The sequence below is a fragment of the Arvicanthis niloticus genome, chromosome 6, assembly GCF_011762505.2.
Source record: "Arvicanthis niloticus isolate mArvNil1 chromosome 6, mArvNil1.pat.X, whole genome shotgun sequence".
NCBI classification, from domain to species: Eukaryota; Metazoa; Chordata; class Mammalia; order Rodentia; family Muridae; genus Arvicanthis; species Arvicanthis niloticus.
In genome coordinates, this window is record NC_047663.1 from 3,942,911 (window position 1) to 3,959,374 (window position 16,464).

Here is a 16,464-nt window from a genome sequence, read left to right on the forward strand (position 1 = left end):
GCCCCATCTTGAGCAGCAGTGGGAAGTTACTGGGAACAGGGCACAGGGCTCCTGTGGAACCAGCACGCTGGTCTACAGCAATGAAGAAGGCATCATGTCTGGGAAGGGGCCGTGCCCTCCCCAGGACCTCTCTTAGGTCTTGGAAGCAGGAGTGCTCTGTCACTAAGGCTGGGACCTTCTTGGCTACCTCCTGCCCCCCCCCCTCCTTCTTCTTTGTTGCCCCTCTTGAGTCTTTTAACTTCCAGCAGAAAAGCCAGTGGGTGCTGACTAAATCTGGTACCTCCTGGAGGTGAGTGGACAGCCACTGCCCCAAGCGCGCTCTTGGGGGACAGGAACAGAGTGCCCAGTCGTCCTCCCCGCTCCCAATTCTTTGCCCACTAGCTCTGGTATTGCTGGCAGCTTTGCCTGTCACACCAGCCACAGACACCATTTCCTGCAGGCCATAGCCTTGCCTGTCCCCAGAGAAGCCCCTCAGTGTCTGGCACCCCTTCATGCGGCAGTACCTGTGGGCATGCACGCATGAAGAGCTATAGGCCAGAAGCCTGCAGTGCTACTAAAAGTACAGCAAATGGTGCCAGAGTCTACTTACCACGCTAGGGACTGGCCCAGGTCGCCGGGTTCCCTCGCTAACCCCAAGCATTTCTCCACCCACCATCTGCCCCCACTAAGATCCCACCCCACCCCCCAGGCCTCAATTCTCAACCCAGCCCAGTGGCCTCACGCTCCACAGGGCCCCAGAGGAGGGGCACAGTTTATCCCCATTGGTTTGGTTGGCAGTCAAGGGTAAACCTTGTCCCTGTGTGTTCCAGCCACCGCTTTCCCAGAAGCCATCAGTGGGATGGCTCCTGGCTCCTGGCTCATTTCCCCAGGCAAGACAGTGAGGCTGGGGGAGAGATTTATGGCGCTCCGTTCCGTGTGATTGGTATGCCGTGAGCTTGGAAGGAATTACCGCCTAATCGTGCGAAAATCCTTCCCTCGGCCCGGGGCTTTTCAGCTTGAGATCTGTGCCAGCCCTAAGCAGAAAGAGGCTGGGCTGGGGAGCTGTGGGTACTGGGGTAGGATTCTTCTGGGGCCAGCCTTCGTCCAGGGTATCTGTCAGTAGCTGGGCAAAGGGCTCTGACAGGGCCAACAGTTCCTACTGTGTCTTAATGCCTGGAACCCCCTTCGCACCTGATGAAGCATGCCAGTCCACTCTGGGAATGGCCTTAAATTACAGAATTAAATTCATGAGATTATAAAGAGAAACAATCAGACTGAGATACAGTTAGGAGAGAGAAAGCGGGTCTATGAGACACTGAGGCGAGGTTGTGGCTTCTGGACCAATTTGTAAAATGCCTGGATGGTCGGGGGCACACCTGGTTTACAGCCCAGGGAATGTGAAGACAGATGGGAGCCAGGGTGACTGCAGCATGGTGGGAAGGCCCTGAGGTCTGAGATCACACTCACCCATGATGCTCGTGGTCATACTCGTGAGCGAGACGCAGCCGGGAACAGAAGAAACGACGACGTTTCCCAAACAGAGCAGACCTCCTGTGCTCTGCACCCAAGGGTACACAGGGCCAGGGAAGATGCACGCATCAGAGAGACGGTGCACACTTATTCTGTGGAGCACAGGACACACAGGTTCAGGGCATTGGCAGTGAGCATGAGGTCCACATGAAACCCAGTGCATACAGAACCTAAGGAATACAGCAAGCCCGAAGGACACACAGCCCTGGGAACTCACAATACACACGAGCCTACACAGCAGGCAGCACACCAAGGCCAATGGACCGCACACATGGAATACACAGTGCACATAGAACCATGACAGGCGGCACACATAGAACAAGCTGCCCCACGGGTTCTCTGCTGTGCACACATACCCTACTCTGCCGTGACCTCAAGTCGTGCAGACATGGAAATGAACCAGGGCACAAAGGCTCACCACAGGGCCAGCCTCAGCAGGGAGGCAAAGGCTAGAAGGGCCAAGCCTAGGCTAAGGCAGAGCACTCAGCATGCTGCAGGGAACTGTCAGGAGACAAGTGTGAGTGTGAGTGGGCACTGTGGGAATCCAGGCTCCACGGAGGCGAGGTTGTGGCCTCCATATGCTAGAAGATCCATTATCCACCCAGTGAGTGAGAGTACTCAGCCCATCACCTACCCAGTGAGAGTACTCAGCTCATCACCCTCCTAGTGAGAATACTCAGCCCATCACCCACTCAGTGAGAGTACTCAGCCCATCACCCACCCAGTGAGAGTACTCAGCCCACCACCTACCTAGTGAGTGACTCATCTCATTACCCACCCAGTGAGAATACTCAGCCCATCACCCACCCTCCAGTGAGTGACTCAGCCCATCACCTACCCGATGAGAGTACTCAACTCATCACCCTCCCAGTGAGAATCCTCAGCCCATCACCCACCCAGTGAGAGTACTCAGCCCATCACCCACCCAGTAAGAGTACTCAGCCCATCACCCACCCAGTAAGAGTACTCAGCCCATTACCCACCCTCCAGTGAGTAACTCAGCCCATTACCCACCCAGTGAGAGTATTCAGCCCATCACCCACCCAGTGAGAGTACTCAGCCCATTACCCACCCTCCAGTGAGTGACTCAGCCCACCACCCACCCAGTGAGTGTCTCAGCCCATTACCCACCCAGTGTGTCCTCCGTAGCACTGAGAGCCCTGCAGCCTCCTGGAAAACCTAGAGGCTGTGAATCAGAAAGAGAGAAGAGTCAGACATGAACACTAGCAGACTGAGGATGGCAGGGACCTTGGAACCCAGCCTCCAGGACTCCTTGCTGGTGGCAAGTGGCAGGACCTGGGGCATTTGGCAAATTAATCTGCTGAGAGACTCTGGGCTTAGGGCCTGGTCATCTTCATGAGGTCCACCTCGGTTCCAGGGACAGAGGAAGACTCTCATTGCACTGGGCTCCTCTGAGAGTCAGGGCTCCAAAGTCTTTGAGGAGAAGATTAGTGGGTGGGACACCAGCAAGAAAGCCTAAGGGGCCCTGGGTGGAGCAGTAGGCTCACAGTGGGTCCAGCATACTTAGTGACCGCAGTACTAAGAGGGTTGTTGGGACAGGGTAGACTGGAGAGGTAGGAAGAGCATGTGATTCGGGGAGACTCTTGCCGTGGCACTGGGGCTTTTCCTGCATGAACCCCTTGCACGCCTGCTCCCAGGCCCCCCACTGTGTTACCACCTCATCTCTGGCTTCCCTGTACTCCTGCTGAACAAAAGGGGTGCACAAAGTTCCCTGAGGCAGGTCCTCTACCCTAGGGGCAAACTCCTACTGGGCATCTGTGCCCAGCTGCATCTCGAGTGACATAGACTGGCAATCCTACCAAAGCATTCCCACCAGGGAAGTGGACAGACCTGCACTATAGTGACAATCCCCTGAGGTCACCTCAAGTGTTTCTCAGCACATTACCTTCCTGGTACACAGAATCCCGGTAGTGATTCTGGACCAGGACATCCACCTAGCAGAAACCCTGAGGCCACTAGGGCAGAGGGTACACCCTCCTACTCTCATCTGAACAGGAGTCCATACCTAGCAGGTAGAGTCAGATGGCAGAGTCAAGCAAGCCTGGTTTAAAATCCTAAATTGAGTTGGGTGGTGATGACATACACCTTTAATCCCAGCACTGGAGAAGTCAGAGGCAGGCGGATCTCTGAGTTCGAGGCCATCCTGGTCTACAGAGTTCCAAGACAGCCAGGGCTACACAGAGAAATTCTGTCTTGTAAACCAAAATAAATAAATAAATAAAATAAAATCCTACATTGGCCAGATATTGGCTGTGTATAGGCAAGCAACCCTGCCTACTCTGAGTTTCTTTACTAATATGGGAAAACGCCAGGTCGAAGTATTGTTCTGTGGTTAAAGGCAGCCATGGGATTATATCCTCTGGCTGCCACCACAGACCATTGCCATCCTCAGCAGGGCCTGAGCGCCTACTATGTGCCTGAGTCTAATGGGAGCACAAAGCCTTGAGCTCATGTTCCCCTGGTTCAGAGCTCTATCCTCCACAGCTGAGGTTCTGAAACATTCTGGGGGCTTAGACCGGAAAAAGTCCTTGACCTCTGATGGAAACTTTGCAGTACTCTGAAATTTTAATTCTAGTACCTTGGGACTAAACAGGGCTGTTGCTAACAGTTCTTCACTTTGGCATGGCCGCCTGCAGGACATCTGCACACCCAACTTAAGGTGCCACCTGCAGACCAGAAAAGGAAGCCTGTGGAGGGTCTAATGGCTTGTTTACCTTAAAAAAAAGGACATCTGGGAGGAGCTGGATGGGAAAGGAAGGGCAAGTGCCCCTCCCCCAACTCATGAGCCTCTTCTCCTATCTGGTGGGACCCTCCTCTCATTCAGTGCCACCTGAGACTTGGAACATGGAGTCAAGACCCATGTCCTATTGCTTTGGCCGTCACTGAGGGAATCTGAAGCAGTGACCAAGTGGAAGGCCACTTACCAGCATGCCCCTCCTGGCTTCCTCAGTCTGCTTCCTTGTACAGTCCAGGACCACCTGCTCAGGAGAGGCTAGGCCCTCCTACATTTCAGCAATTCGGAAGATGCAAAACAAGAAGAAACCACCTCACCTCACATACATGCCGTACATGCCCACCAGGCAGTCTGATGGAAGTAATCCATTGGAAAAGTAACTGGCACAGACTGTGAACCATGGAGGTGACCTTTATCTGTGCAGAGGAAGCAACTGAGGCAGAAGGCAAGAACCTAAGAGAGAGATCAGGCTGTGGCCTGATAGGTCTCCTGCATCCCCTTCTATCAGACACCTCCAGCTGAAGGCAGAGCTGGGCGCTGGATGCACAGGACCCCTGGCACCCACTGCTGGCTCCTCTGCAGTCTTCCAGTTATTTAAATGAGGCTCACGTCCACATCCGTAGGAAAGCACCCCCCATCTGTCTTACAGCGAACCCTTGCATGAGTCACCACAGGGATGCTCGGTGCTGATGCAGGAGCACCCGGCTGTCACAGAGCCACACAGGAAGTCCCAGTGTTTAGGAATCTACCACTTCCTTCAGCCTCCACCTCAGGAAGGCCCACCATTGGGTGGTATAACTCCAGTTACTTCATGTTTCCTGAGCATGTGCCCAGCTCCAAAGACTGCCAGCCCTGCAACACGCAGCAACAGCGAGGAGAAGTAAACCGATGAGATCAGACCCTTTTCCTAGGACCCTGGGACAGGGGGACTCAAGTCCCCTGGCAACCAGGCTTACCCTCCCCTCCCCGTGTGTGTATTCCAACCCATCTTGCTGATTCTGCCTGGAGCCCTGTGGCCACATGGCTTCTCCAGAGCCATGTCTACCCCACAGTGTGGCAGCAGGTACACAGGAAGTTCTCTGACATGGGTTTGCTGGGGATGATGGCCAGTGGCTGCCAGGCACCTTACCTGGGCATCAACATATTCATCGTTCTGTGATAAAATTGTCTCTTAAATTATACCATTCTGTATTGTGCACATTGGAAGAAGGGAAAAAAAGAAGGATGACATCCCAAGACTCTGGCTACTGCTTTACCCCACCACCTCCTTCTGCATCCTGGCCTCTTTAGGCATCTGTTTTTCTCTTGACCCTTGTCACATTTATCTCCAGCAGCCCCCAAAGGCCAACATCTGCTCTTAACCAGGACCCCTGAATACTCACAGACTGCATCTGTGAGCCTTCCCTTCTACAGGTGGGCAACAAGAAGAGAAATGGCTCTCAGTGCAGAGCAAGAGTCGGGGCCCAGTGTAGGCACTACCACCACATTCTGGAGATGCTAGGTGTGGATCCAGGATCCGGACAAAATGCCTGCCCGTCATTTACCTACATTTACCTACAATTCTTCACCTGGGCACTAGGGGGCGATATTCAACTTCTAGGTCTGGGCAAGGAACAACTAAGCTGGTTAATGCTGTACTGGATTCTTCGGCTCGTCAGAGGGTTAGCCCACAGAGGACAAATTGGTGGTCTATGCATAGATCTATGCATAGGAAGAGAATTTCAGCTGTCTGAGTGGTGTGACAAGCCACCTCACTGGTGGTGACAGGCTAGGCTGGGTCTCCAGCTGTCACCTTTAGACACTAAAGGAATATTTACCTTGCTCAACTATAGCCAGAGACAATGGTACAGAAACAACTGATGTCCAGAGGGGTAGTTCCAGCCCCACATAAGTGCACCTTCTAGGTGGAGTTGGTGTCAGGGAGCTGGGGGCAGGGTCATCCCTGCTTCCAAGGAGGGAGATCAGAAAGCTGAAATCACTGGTATGAGTTAATTTTTCTGATACATTTGACAAAATGCTTGACAAGAAATCAGCCTAAGGCTATAAGGGTCTGGCTCCCAGTTGAGGGCACAGTTCACCGTGGTGACATGGTGGCCATGGATCAGGGAAGGCACGGTGGCAAGAACATGAGGCAGTTGGTCACATGGCATCCACAGTCAGGAAGCGGAGAGGGTTGATGCTTAGGCCGCTTTCTCTTGATTCAGTTCAGGACCAGCCTAAGGAAAGGTGTCACCCACATCCAGGGTCTTCTGTGCTCAGTTAAATATCCTTGGAAACACCGTCACAGACATATCCAGCAGTGCGTCTCCTGGGTCACTCCACATCAGAACCCAGACTACCTACCTGCTGGAGGTTAGACTCAAGGGCAGCCAGCCCGCCTCACAGGCCCTAAATTCTGCAAAGGTCTGGGTAGGAAGTTCAGAGCAGGAGCCTCCAGTTAGGCCCTTCATGGAGCAGGCAGCACCTGCCCGGGTGAGGCTGCTCTGCCCTGGCCTCTTTCCGGGGTTTTCAAAGTTGACATTCCATGCTGGCTTCCCTCATGAGACCCAGGACCCAGACCCTCCTTCTCATCAGACTTCCAGATACACATGACTCCACAGCCAGTGTGACAGGGAGGGGCTGGGAGTGAGGAGCTCCCTTGGTCTCTGGCCCCAGTGTCCACTCTTTCAAGGCTCCATGAGGATTAACTGAGTACCGGGTGGCTACAAGGCTCCATGTTTATGCAGGCACAGACGTACAGTAGGGGCCCATCTCGGGGACATGGGTAACACAGGACCATGGCCTGTGTAGCCCTTTGGTGATGAGGCTGTAGCTCCTTCCTCTCCACTGCCAGGAGTGGGGACAAATGGCCCAGTGCCCACTCGCCCTGCCTCCAAACAGCATGGCCACCAGACCTTGGGCAGGCAGCACCCTCCCTCCAGGGGTGAGGAGTCCGAGAGCAATTATCTTAATTGTCCTGGAGGGCCTGGGAGCAGAGAGAGCCAGCAATGGACTGTAGAAGGCAAGTGGCCAGGCCGTTCAGGGAGCGGCTCCAGCTGCTGTCAGACCTCCAACTTTCTGTCCACCCCATCAGCCTACATATACCCAGAACGCCTTCCCCAGCATGGCACCCCACATACAGACTGCAGGACACAGGCTGAGGACGCTAGGCCAGCAATACGGACCCCACAGGCCTCCTGAGCTACAGAGCCCTGCAGGTGAAAGGATCTTCTCACTCATCTGGCCTTATGGGGGACAAGTCACTGTCCCATTCCACAGCTCCGGACCAAAAAGTTAAGGCCTTTCAGCCATGGAAGTAATGGGTCATGATTGGGATCCAGATTCAAAGGCTCAGCCATCCAAATGCAAATACCCAGGCCAAGCTTCTGGGATTAGCAGTTAGCCACAAGGTCTGCCCACCTCAAAGCAAGAAGAGCCTTCTCAACTCATTGTGTGTCAGTGGGACCCAAGAATGCAGGTAGCCCACCCACTACCTGGTGAGGGCAAGTAGAAGAACCACAGGGACAGTGAGGCAGTGACTAGAACCAGGAAGGGGGTGACTCAGAGAGGGACTTCTGGGAGAGGAGACTAGGTCCTTGATCAAAGACAGAGCTAGCCCAAGACAGCTTCCTAGAGGAAGCCAGGGGAGAAAGCACCCTACCCAGACATACCGCCCTACCACCCCGACCACCTGAGAACCCGAGGGCAAGCTGTCCCACCTGAACCTGTCGGCCTTTCCGAGCACCGGCAGAAAAGGATGTAGGCAGATTCGAGGAGTGGCATCTCATAGCAGCAGAGATGATATCTCTGCCTCCTTCCCACACCCAAGCCTGTTCACGGTGAATCACCCCAAGTTCTTCCTGCCAGGGGGTAGAACAGGCTCCCTAGAGACCTCCCCACCATCCAACCCTCACCATGCTGTCTGGAACAGTATACCCCTGGGCCAGGGCCCCCCTCAAGGGCACAGACTCACCTCAACCCCTGTAATAGGGGCTTCAAGGAGGACTCCCCAAATGCTGTGGAGATCACACCACTTCAAAACATTGAGAGTGGACAAGAAGGCTCAGAGAGTAAAATGCCCTTGTCCTAATTACCTGATGACCTAGGTTTTATCCCTGAATCCACATGAAGGTGGAGGAGAGAACTAACTCTCCTCAGTACACATGCTGTATTCACACCCATATACATGTCATGCACACACAATAATAATTTTTTTACTTTTCATTTAAAATTACATCATCAAATCCAGGTGTTGTAGACACCATGGGTGGTATCATTTGTCTACCCCAATGTCAAGCCCTGGGTCAAGACTGGGATGTGCTGTGGTGTGAGCTGAGGGAGCCAGTCCTAATATGCTTTTAAATGCCTGACCTGGGACGACATCCTCTCCCCTGGGACAACCCCAGCCCATGGGAGTCCTATGATGCTGCCAGTTTTCAGCCTGCTCGCCTGGAGCTATTCAAGATGCTCCCAGCTGGCTGAAACGAGTTGGGACCACCACAACAGGCTGCCCCTCTTCACCTACAGACTCCTGCCAGCCTTCTGTCCAGTCTTCAGAACCATGTGGGTGACAGGTCTCTGACTGGTCATCTACAGACTCCTGCCAGCCTTCTGTCCAGTCTTCAGAACCATGTGGGTGACAGGTCTCTGACTGGTCATCTACAGACTCCTGCCAGCCTTCTGTCCAGTCTTCAGAACCATGTGGGTGACAGGTCTCTGACTGGTCCCTGCTCTGCCTCACCTGCTCTGTCCGTTCTCATGCACTTTGATCCATATGTAAAAGTGTCCGCTGTGGTACCTGCCATGGGGGGCACGGGTAGGCTGGGCTGGTGCTACAAAGTGGGAGTGGGGGCTTCCCCCAATGAAGCTCGTCCAAAACCTGAGTCCCTTGAGGACAAGCTTCATGGCCCTAAGCTAGAGCTTCCTGTCTTGTAGAGCGCTTCCCAGGGCTGTTGGTGAGTGAGCATGTGTACACAGACAGCCCTCTTCATCCTCAAACACATCTGGTCTTTCCTCGTTGGTACCTCTTTGTCATAGTCTCTCTGGAGACTCTGGCACATGGGACTCTGACACTGGGGGGGGGGGGGGGGTCATCGCAGCCAGGCAGGCGTGTGCCCGTTCCCCTGAGACCATGTCACATCCAATAGGGTAGGAGATAGATGGTGGCCCTAAATAAACATCTGGGTGCAGGCTCACAGACTGAGGAGAGTGTGGGTCAGGAATGGTGAGTGACAAGTCAGGGACCCTGATTTACAAAGGCCTCAGTGAGACCACAGGACTGAGGATGCCACCCCAGGGATCTGAGGGAAGAGCATCTTCACAGGAGGAAGAGCCAAGAGATGGATGGGTGGACATGGAGCAACAAGGCATTTGAATAAAATAAGCCAGAGAAGAGACACAGGAGACAAAGGCCACCAGCAGGGATTCGGGGTGCCCTGAGGACTTAGGGCTTTACTCTACAGAGGACAGACTGTAGGGGTTGGAACAGAAGCAGGAAGTCAGGAGAGTCGAGGCAGAATAGGAACACTGAGTTGGCCTAAGAGATTGGGTTCTGGATTCATGGTGGCAGCATTAGCATTAGCTGGGGAATCGTGGACCAGAAGAGTAGTCACTGTCACTGAATCTTTGGTTCAGACTGAACTCTCCAGGGAAGGGAGAGGGATGTGTCCCAGGTAGACTGCTGCCCTCTCAGGAGGAAGGACCCTTGAAGAGATGGTAATGACAGAGTTGAGGTCCTGGGAGATGTGGTAATACCTACCTGAACCTCTAAGCTACCAGGTGGCTCTGGTCACCTCCAAGCATAAGGTTTTAGCATCTGCAGCCAGTCACTGTGGTACCATAGGCCAGAGGATACAGAATAAATGGATGGCACTGTATGAGTCCTGGGTGAGACCACCCTGCTCTGTATTTTCACCTCATGCTGAGGAGAGTTGTGGTGCCTCGCGGCCTTCAGACCCAACTACCTACACTTACCACTCAAAGGCTTTAAGAAGCTGCCCAGGTCAGAGCCCCACCCCCGGCAGCCAAAGTGACTCACTGCCAAAGCCCCAGGATGGGTGGGGAGAGGAACTGTGAACCCTCGTCAGTTACTGAAGTTTCTCATCAAATATTTACGGGGGAATTGATCTCCCTGGCGTCTGCCAGGCCACTGACAGGCCCCTCCCTCCTCCCCCCTCTCCTTCTACACCCTTGGGTCTCCTGTTTTATTCCGCTCTCCTTCCTTGGCTATCAAGGGTGCTGTGTGCTCTCCACCCCTGCACGCCACACCCACCTCTCCCCTGCCCTCCAACACCTCCATCTATGAGCCACTTGCCTGTTTTGAACACCAGGATGTCTGGTAACAATGGGTAATGTGGCTTCTAGCCCTTGCTGTTATGGAGAAAGAGATAGATGTGAATCTCCAACTGTGGGAGGGTGAGGGCGGGAGAGAGAAGGAGGAGGGGGGAAGGAGGAAGAGAAGGAAAAAGAGGAAGAGGAGGAGGAAGAGGAGGAGGAGGAGGAAGAGGAGGAGGAAGAGACAATGTGAGGCATACCACTCCAACACTTAGACACTGTCTCAGTTTTGAGCTCCTGTATAGACAGGGAAAGAACCAGGCAGCTTCGATTAGGGAGAGGAGAGGGGGTGGGGGAAGAGAACAGAGAAGTGGGGAAGAGGGAAAGGACTTGAATACCAGAGACTATTGGCTCTGTGAGTCTGTTCCAGGGAGGCTAGCACAGGGGACCTGATGAAGCAAGGCAAGGCTGACACGGTTAGTGATCAGGTAATCAAGGTTGGTAGCAGACCAGGTAGATTCTTCGCATTTGCTGTGGATGGCCATGAGGTAGCCAGGCTCTTTGAGCACCGTCACAGTAGATCTAGCATCTGGACAGCTGGTGGCCTTCAGCAAGCTGGTGAAGCAGGCCTATTCTTGCTCCCCACAGTAACCCAGCCCCAGTTTAGGCTTGGTTTACCCCAGATGCCAGAAAGGCAGCTACAGGGAGAGTAAATGAACCCCAGTAATGTATGCGGCCATGAATAAGGCCCAGTGTGTATTCTGAGGAAAGAGGCTCTCTCAGTGAGGGTGGGACATTGAGGCACATGGGGTCAGAGAGAGCATGCTTGAGAGGATTCCACTGGCTGACACTTTCCTGCTACCCCAAGGCTGAGGTGGATGCAGCCAGGCTGAGAGGTCTGTAATGCAACTGGCCAAAAGGTTGGGCAGCCATAGAAGGAAACAGGAAAGGGTCGTGCAAACCCACCCCCACCCCCACCTCTGCCTCCTTGTGGCTGCTTCTAAGTAGGTTCTTACTAAGTGATCTGTCTGATACTGCAGGCCACAGAGGCGACCATGTTGGAGGGACACAGGTGGGTGGAGGCTGGCCCTGTCCTTGGCACTTCCTCATCTTATCAGAGTCATTCAACGAGGACATGAATTCTTGCTGATGTCTCCTTGGGGGTCTGCTTCAGTGTAAGATACCACCCATCCTCTCAGATAATGGACCTCTGTGGCCACACAAACTAAGAGTGAAAGCACTGCCAGCCCAGAGGGGACATTGCCTCAGATGTGTCTGCAGCACAGACAGAGTAAACCAGTCTCCTCCCTTTCCGGCTTTGCCTGCATCTGGCTCTGCAGGACTGAGGAAGCCTCTGTTGAAGGAAGGGCCCCTGGCTGAGCTGCATTCCTGCCTATAATGAGTTTTCCTCACAAGTACCCAAAAGGCATGGGGTGGGGCCAGACCTGCATCCTCAGGTTCCAGGCTCCTGGTGATGCTGACACTGAGGACCCAGGCACCAGCTTGGAGAGTCACTGCGGAGGCCCTGCTGGGGTTAGGGGTCAGCAATGAAGGGTTGTTCATCATTTCTCTGGGCAGCAGACTTTCAAGGGGGCAGGAAGGAGTCTGGGAGATCTCAGAAGCTGTCTGCTGTAGTGATCAACCTGCCAAGGTGGTCTGTGAAGCTACCCCTTCTACTGGGAAACCAAGGCTTGGACCACCTTGGAGGAAAGGCTGGCTGGGGAAGAGGCTCGACAGCAGGGGATCCGGGTGCTCCTTGAATAGATGGGTATCCATATCCAAGGAATTGCTGGGTTTCAGTGGACATTGTATTTTAGTACTTCAGTGTATTGCTGGCGTACACACCGGTGACAGGTGTGGAGATCAGTCCGTCCACGTTGATTCTTACAGCTCCACCTGAGTCAGCACGCTCTTCATAAACGATTGGTTTTAAACTCTAGGTGAGAAAACAGAATTCTGAAGTTGTGTGCTCATGTCTGACAAGTGGGTCACAGCCAGGGTGCCCCACTTCAGACCAGGGGCTCCCAGTACCTCTATCTTGGCTCCTCCTGCAGCTCTGAGCTTGGGCCTCTTCTCAGGGAGGACCTAGGAGATGCCACAGAAAGTAGTGTGTGGAAACCACGCAGCCTCAAGTATAAGAGCAGCATCCTTGAAGGCTCTGGAAGGGACAGGGGTTCTAACCAGCTCTTTGCTTTCTCCACCCACAGGGCAATCAGGACGCCACGGCTCCGCCTGAAGCGATGGCCCAGCCCTACCCCCCTGCCCAGTACCCTCCTCCACCTCAGAATGGAATCCCAGCCGAATATGCTCCACCTCCACCACATCCCGCACAGGACTACTCCGGCCAGACCCCTGTCCCCCCAGAGCACGGCATGACCCTCTACACGCCAGCACAGACACATCCTGAGCAGCCAGGCACCGAGGCCAGCACACAACCCATCGCTGGGACCCAGACAGTGCCGGTAAGAGACCCTTCCTACACAGGCCAGCCCAGGACTGGAGGGCAGAGTGCCCCCAGTACATGCTGGCTGGGTAGAACTTTCTAGAAAGGGCCTCTAGGTACAGGGTCAGGCTTCTTTGTCGGGCATTTGTCCCAGAGATCCTCACTCCAGTGAGCCTACGTCCAGCCCCAGACATCAGGTGCACCTCATCGGACACCAAGGTTCCCCTCTGTGAGCAGATGCCATGAAAGGACCACAGAGTCCGGTAGTGACCTCACTCACCCCATCTGGGAGGTAGGAAGTGTAGCAGTGGCTGCTGGTGGCCTGCTAAGGGGCCGTAAGAGCCAGAGGCTTGGGCCGCCTAGGGTCTCCGGTGGGCCCTGGGTGTGGGCGGCTGTGGAGCTGTCTCGGGTTGCAAGCCCTCCTATCAGTTCTAATCATTTGTAATCTACCTGCTTGGCTGCCCTCCAATCAGATAGCTTCAATTACGTGGTTGTAATGCAGCTCGGAGGTGAAAGTGCTGAGCGCAGCACTTCTCAGATTTCTTCACGGAGAAAGGAGTGGGAAACAGAGCCAGCCACCTGGGTGGGCTCTGTCCTGCAGCCCCCCTCCCGGGCTCTGTCCTGCAGCCCCCCCCTCCCAGGCCATAGCTGTTCAGGCTTCTCCTCTGACTCTTCCCCATTACATCCCCTGTGGGCCTTCCCCTCCGTTGCTCTCGGGCTTTGGGTTCATCCACCCAACCCTGCTGGCTCCATCCCAACAGCCGGCTGCTGGCTGGCAGGGCCTGGGCAGGAGGCCAGATCGCTCTGCTCACCCCAGGCAGAGTGGCACCACCCTGGCGTCTCCCCAGGGGCCCTCCAGCTGTGCTCCCTTAGCTTTACCCCCACATCAAGCCTGCCTCCACAGATGCTGTATAGATCCAAATACTGTCCTCTGCACAGGCAGGGCATCATCTACCATCCTGTGAACCCTGTGTGGAGAGTCTGCTCCACTTGTACCTGGGCTGGGGCTGCGCCTGACATAATCCTGTGTCCAATCAATGTTCATCCTCCCTACACAAACACTACGTGCTGAGAGCCAGCAGAACCTCAACTCCGATGCAGGACTTCTGACCCCCATCTCTCAGTCACCAGGATTCTTTCATTTGTGGGCCACAGACTGAAAAGGCCAACCTCTGGATTAGAACCGGAGGTCTGGCTCTAAGTCATCAAGTCCACAGTCTCTATGTGCTCAGGAGAGACAGAGGTGATCCCAGAGGTGACCCCAGACAGATCCTACATAAGTCATAGCTATGTGGCCCAGGTCTTCTCTGATAGACTTCAGCAGACAAGCCCCATCTGACCAAACCTCTATGAACAAATGGTGGTGGGGAGTTGGAGAGTCCTCTCATGAGCCATGGGGGCTTCTTCACCTGGTCAAAAGCAAGTCACTATCACAGATGACATAAGGAGGAGACATGCAGCTTTATAACTGAACAGCAGAAACCAGCACTGAAGCCTCTGGCCACCCTGAGGCTGCCAGACAGACACAACTACCAGTATCTGAGTCAACTTCTCGGCCCTGCATAACCCAGGCTGAGTGCCAGGTACCAAGGCAGTTCTGTGGCGCAGAGAGGGTGTGACCAGCCCCATCCTTTGGGTTCTGCTAGTCTAAGGCAGAGATGTCAGGAAGCTGAGGGCTGGGGAGAGGATTGGTTGCCTAGGAGCGCCCTGGAGCAAGCTGAATTTTGAGGCTTGGTACTCAAATGCCTCCTGAGGGACGTGGCTATGCCAGAGAATGTCAGAGCCCTGAGGAGCACACAGCTCAGACCGTCCTGCTCTTTGACTGGAGTGTTTGGGTCACGGTATCAGGTTGTCTAACCATGTCTATTTCACAGTGAGGGCAGATGTGTTAGCCTAACCTGGGAACATGCAGGACACTGAGGGCTGCCCCTCCCCCAAAACACCAGCCTTGATCTCTGATGTGGGTGCATCTGTGCACCCAGAGCTTTCTACCTTGGAAGAAGCTCAGTGGAGGACAGGTGTGCTCTGCTCTGAGATTCCGGGAGCTGCTTGGCCCCAGGAGGAGCTGCCTCTCAGAGGAACTGCCTAACCGGCAGCAAAGCCAGCACCTGCTGGCCAGGTCAGGTGTCTCCGGCCTGTCCTTGTGGACATTTAGGGGATCCTTTCCACTCACTCGGGCCTTCTCTGGGCCTCTCCCTAAGCAGCCTGAGCCGAGGATTGAGGGACAGCAGGTGACTGTGCTCAGAGCTCCAGTCTAGACCAGCTTCTCCCACCTGGCCCAGAACCTCCCTTGATTTCCAGGACACGGCCACCAAGTGCCCTGATATCTTCCTGCCCCTCCCCACCATCCCATGTACACAGACACCACAGCAGCCCCTCTCCCCTGAGAGATCTCCCTCTGAGGAGCCCTGATCCACACTCATACCTCACTGATAGCAACCGCTAAGTCAGCTCTAAAAGGCTGATCCTACCCCAAGACAGGAGGTCTGCTTTATCCTTGGCCTGAGGCTGATGCACAGGAGGGAGCAGGTGGTCCAGTAGTTGGTATACCTGCCTGGCATCCTCTTGTCCCCTATTCCTTTAGAGACATATGTACTGGATCTTAGCTCAGAAGGGTTTTATTTGTTTTGGGACAGGGTCTCTATGGGACCTGAACCTTCAGTATCCAGCAGGCTTCCCCACTGACAGCTCAAGACTCCTCCTCCGACACACTGCCCAAACGAGGTGCCCAAAGATTGAGCAATAGAGAGATGTCTGACCCTGAGGGACCCAGTCCACCAACCATCTGTTACTTCCAGAAGCCTTGGCCACCAGGGTCCTCAGAATGGTCCTTAGGCCAATTTCAGCAGTTTTGTCCCTAACAAATCCCAGTGACTTTCAGCCCTGGTCATTCCTGGGACCACTCCTCATTGTCACACAGGAGACCTCTATTCTGTATCCCATGATCTGGAAGTTCCTTTTGAAAGAGCCACCCCCCTCTGTGATCCCGGCAGGAAGTCTGGAGAGTCGGGAGCTCCCCTGCATGGATTCAGAGTTTCACATCTCTTACTGTCCAGGGCTGAAGGCAATACAGGATGCTGTGTGCCATCAGCAATAGGGCTAGAACGCTCTGCAGCATACAGAGAGGAAACACACCTCAAGCATTCACGCCTTCACTCAAGGTCACGTGAGTGCCAGCACTGGAAGCCCAGAGAGCTCACACCCCGTCCTTACACAGATGCTCTTGGAGAGACTGATGCATTGCAGGATGTCTGAACACACTGTGAACCCCAAGATTGTGAACTGGGAGAACCTTGTCGTGGTGCGGCTCAGTCCCAGCATGCATCTTTAATCCAAGAGCTAGCAGCCAGCCTACCTTCCTACTCGACGGATGTCCCAGAAGGAAAAGGCTCTCCTCCTTCTCCATGCCCTCTTAAATACTACCTTCAACCCAGTGTCCCTCCCTGTTGGCTGGTTGCTTGCTCCACCTCTTAACCTAGGGTTGACTTTATTGAGTCCTTGGATT

The 16,464-nt window shown here is 54.3% G+C and overlaps 1 protein-coding gene across 9 annotated transcripts in view; it reads left to right on the forward strand.

Moving 5' to 3' along the window:
- The window catches only part of Rbfox3 (RNA binding fox-1 homolog 3), a 427,841-nt gene that overhangs the window by 391,814 nt on the left and 19,563 nt on the right, over nt 1–16,464 (forward strand). For all 9 annotated transcript variants that reach the window (XM_034506986.1, XM_034506989.2, XM_034506985.2 and 6 more), the window contains one exon: nt 12,724–12,978. In XM_034506986.1, the coding sequence (XP_034362877.1) occupies nt 12,757–12,978 (222 nt within the window). In that variant the 5' untranslated portion in view covers nt 12,724–12,756. The remainder of the gene's footprint in view (nt 1–12,723; nt 12,979–16,464) is intronic.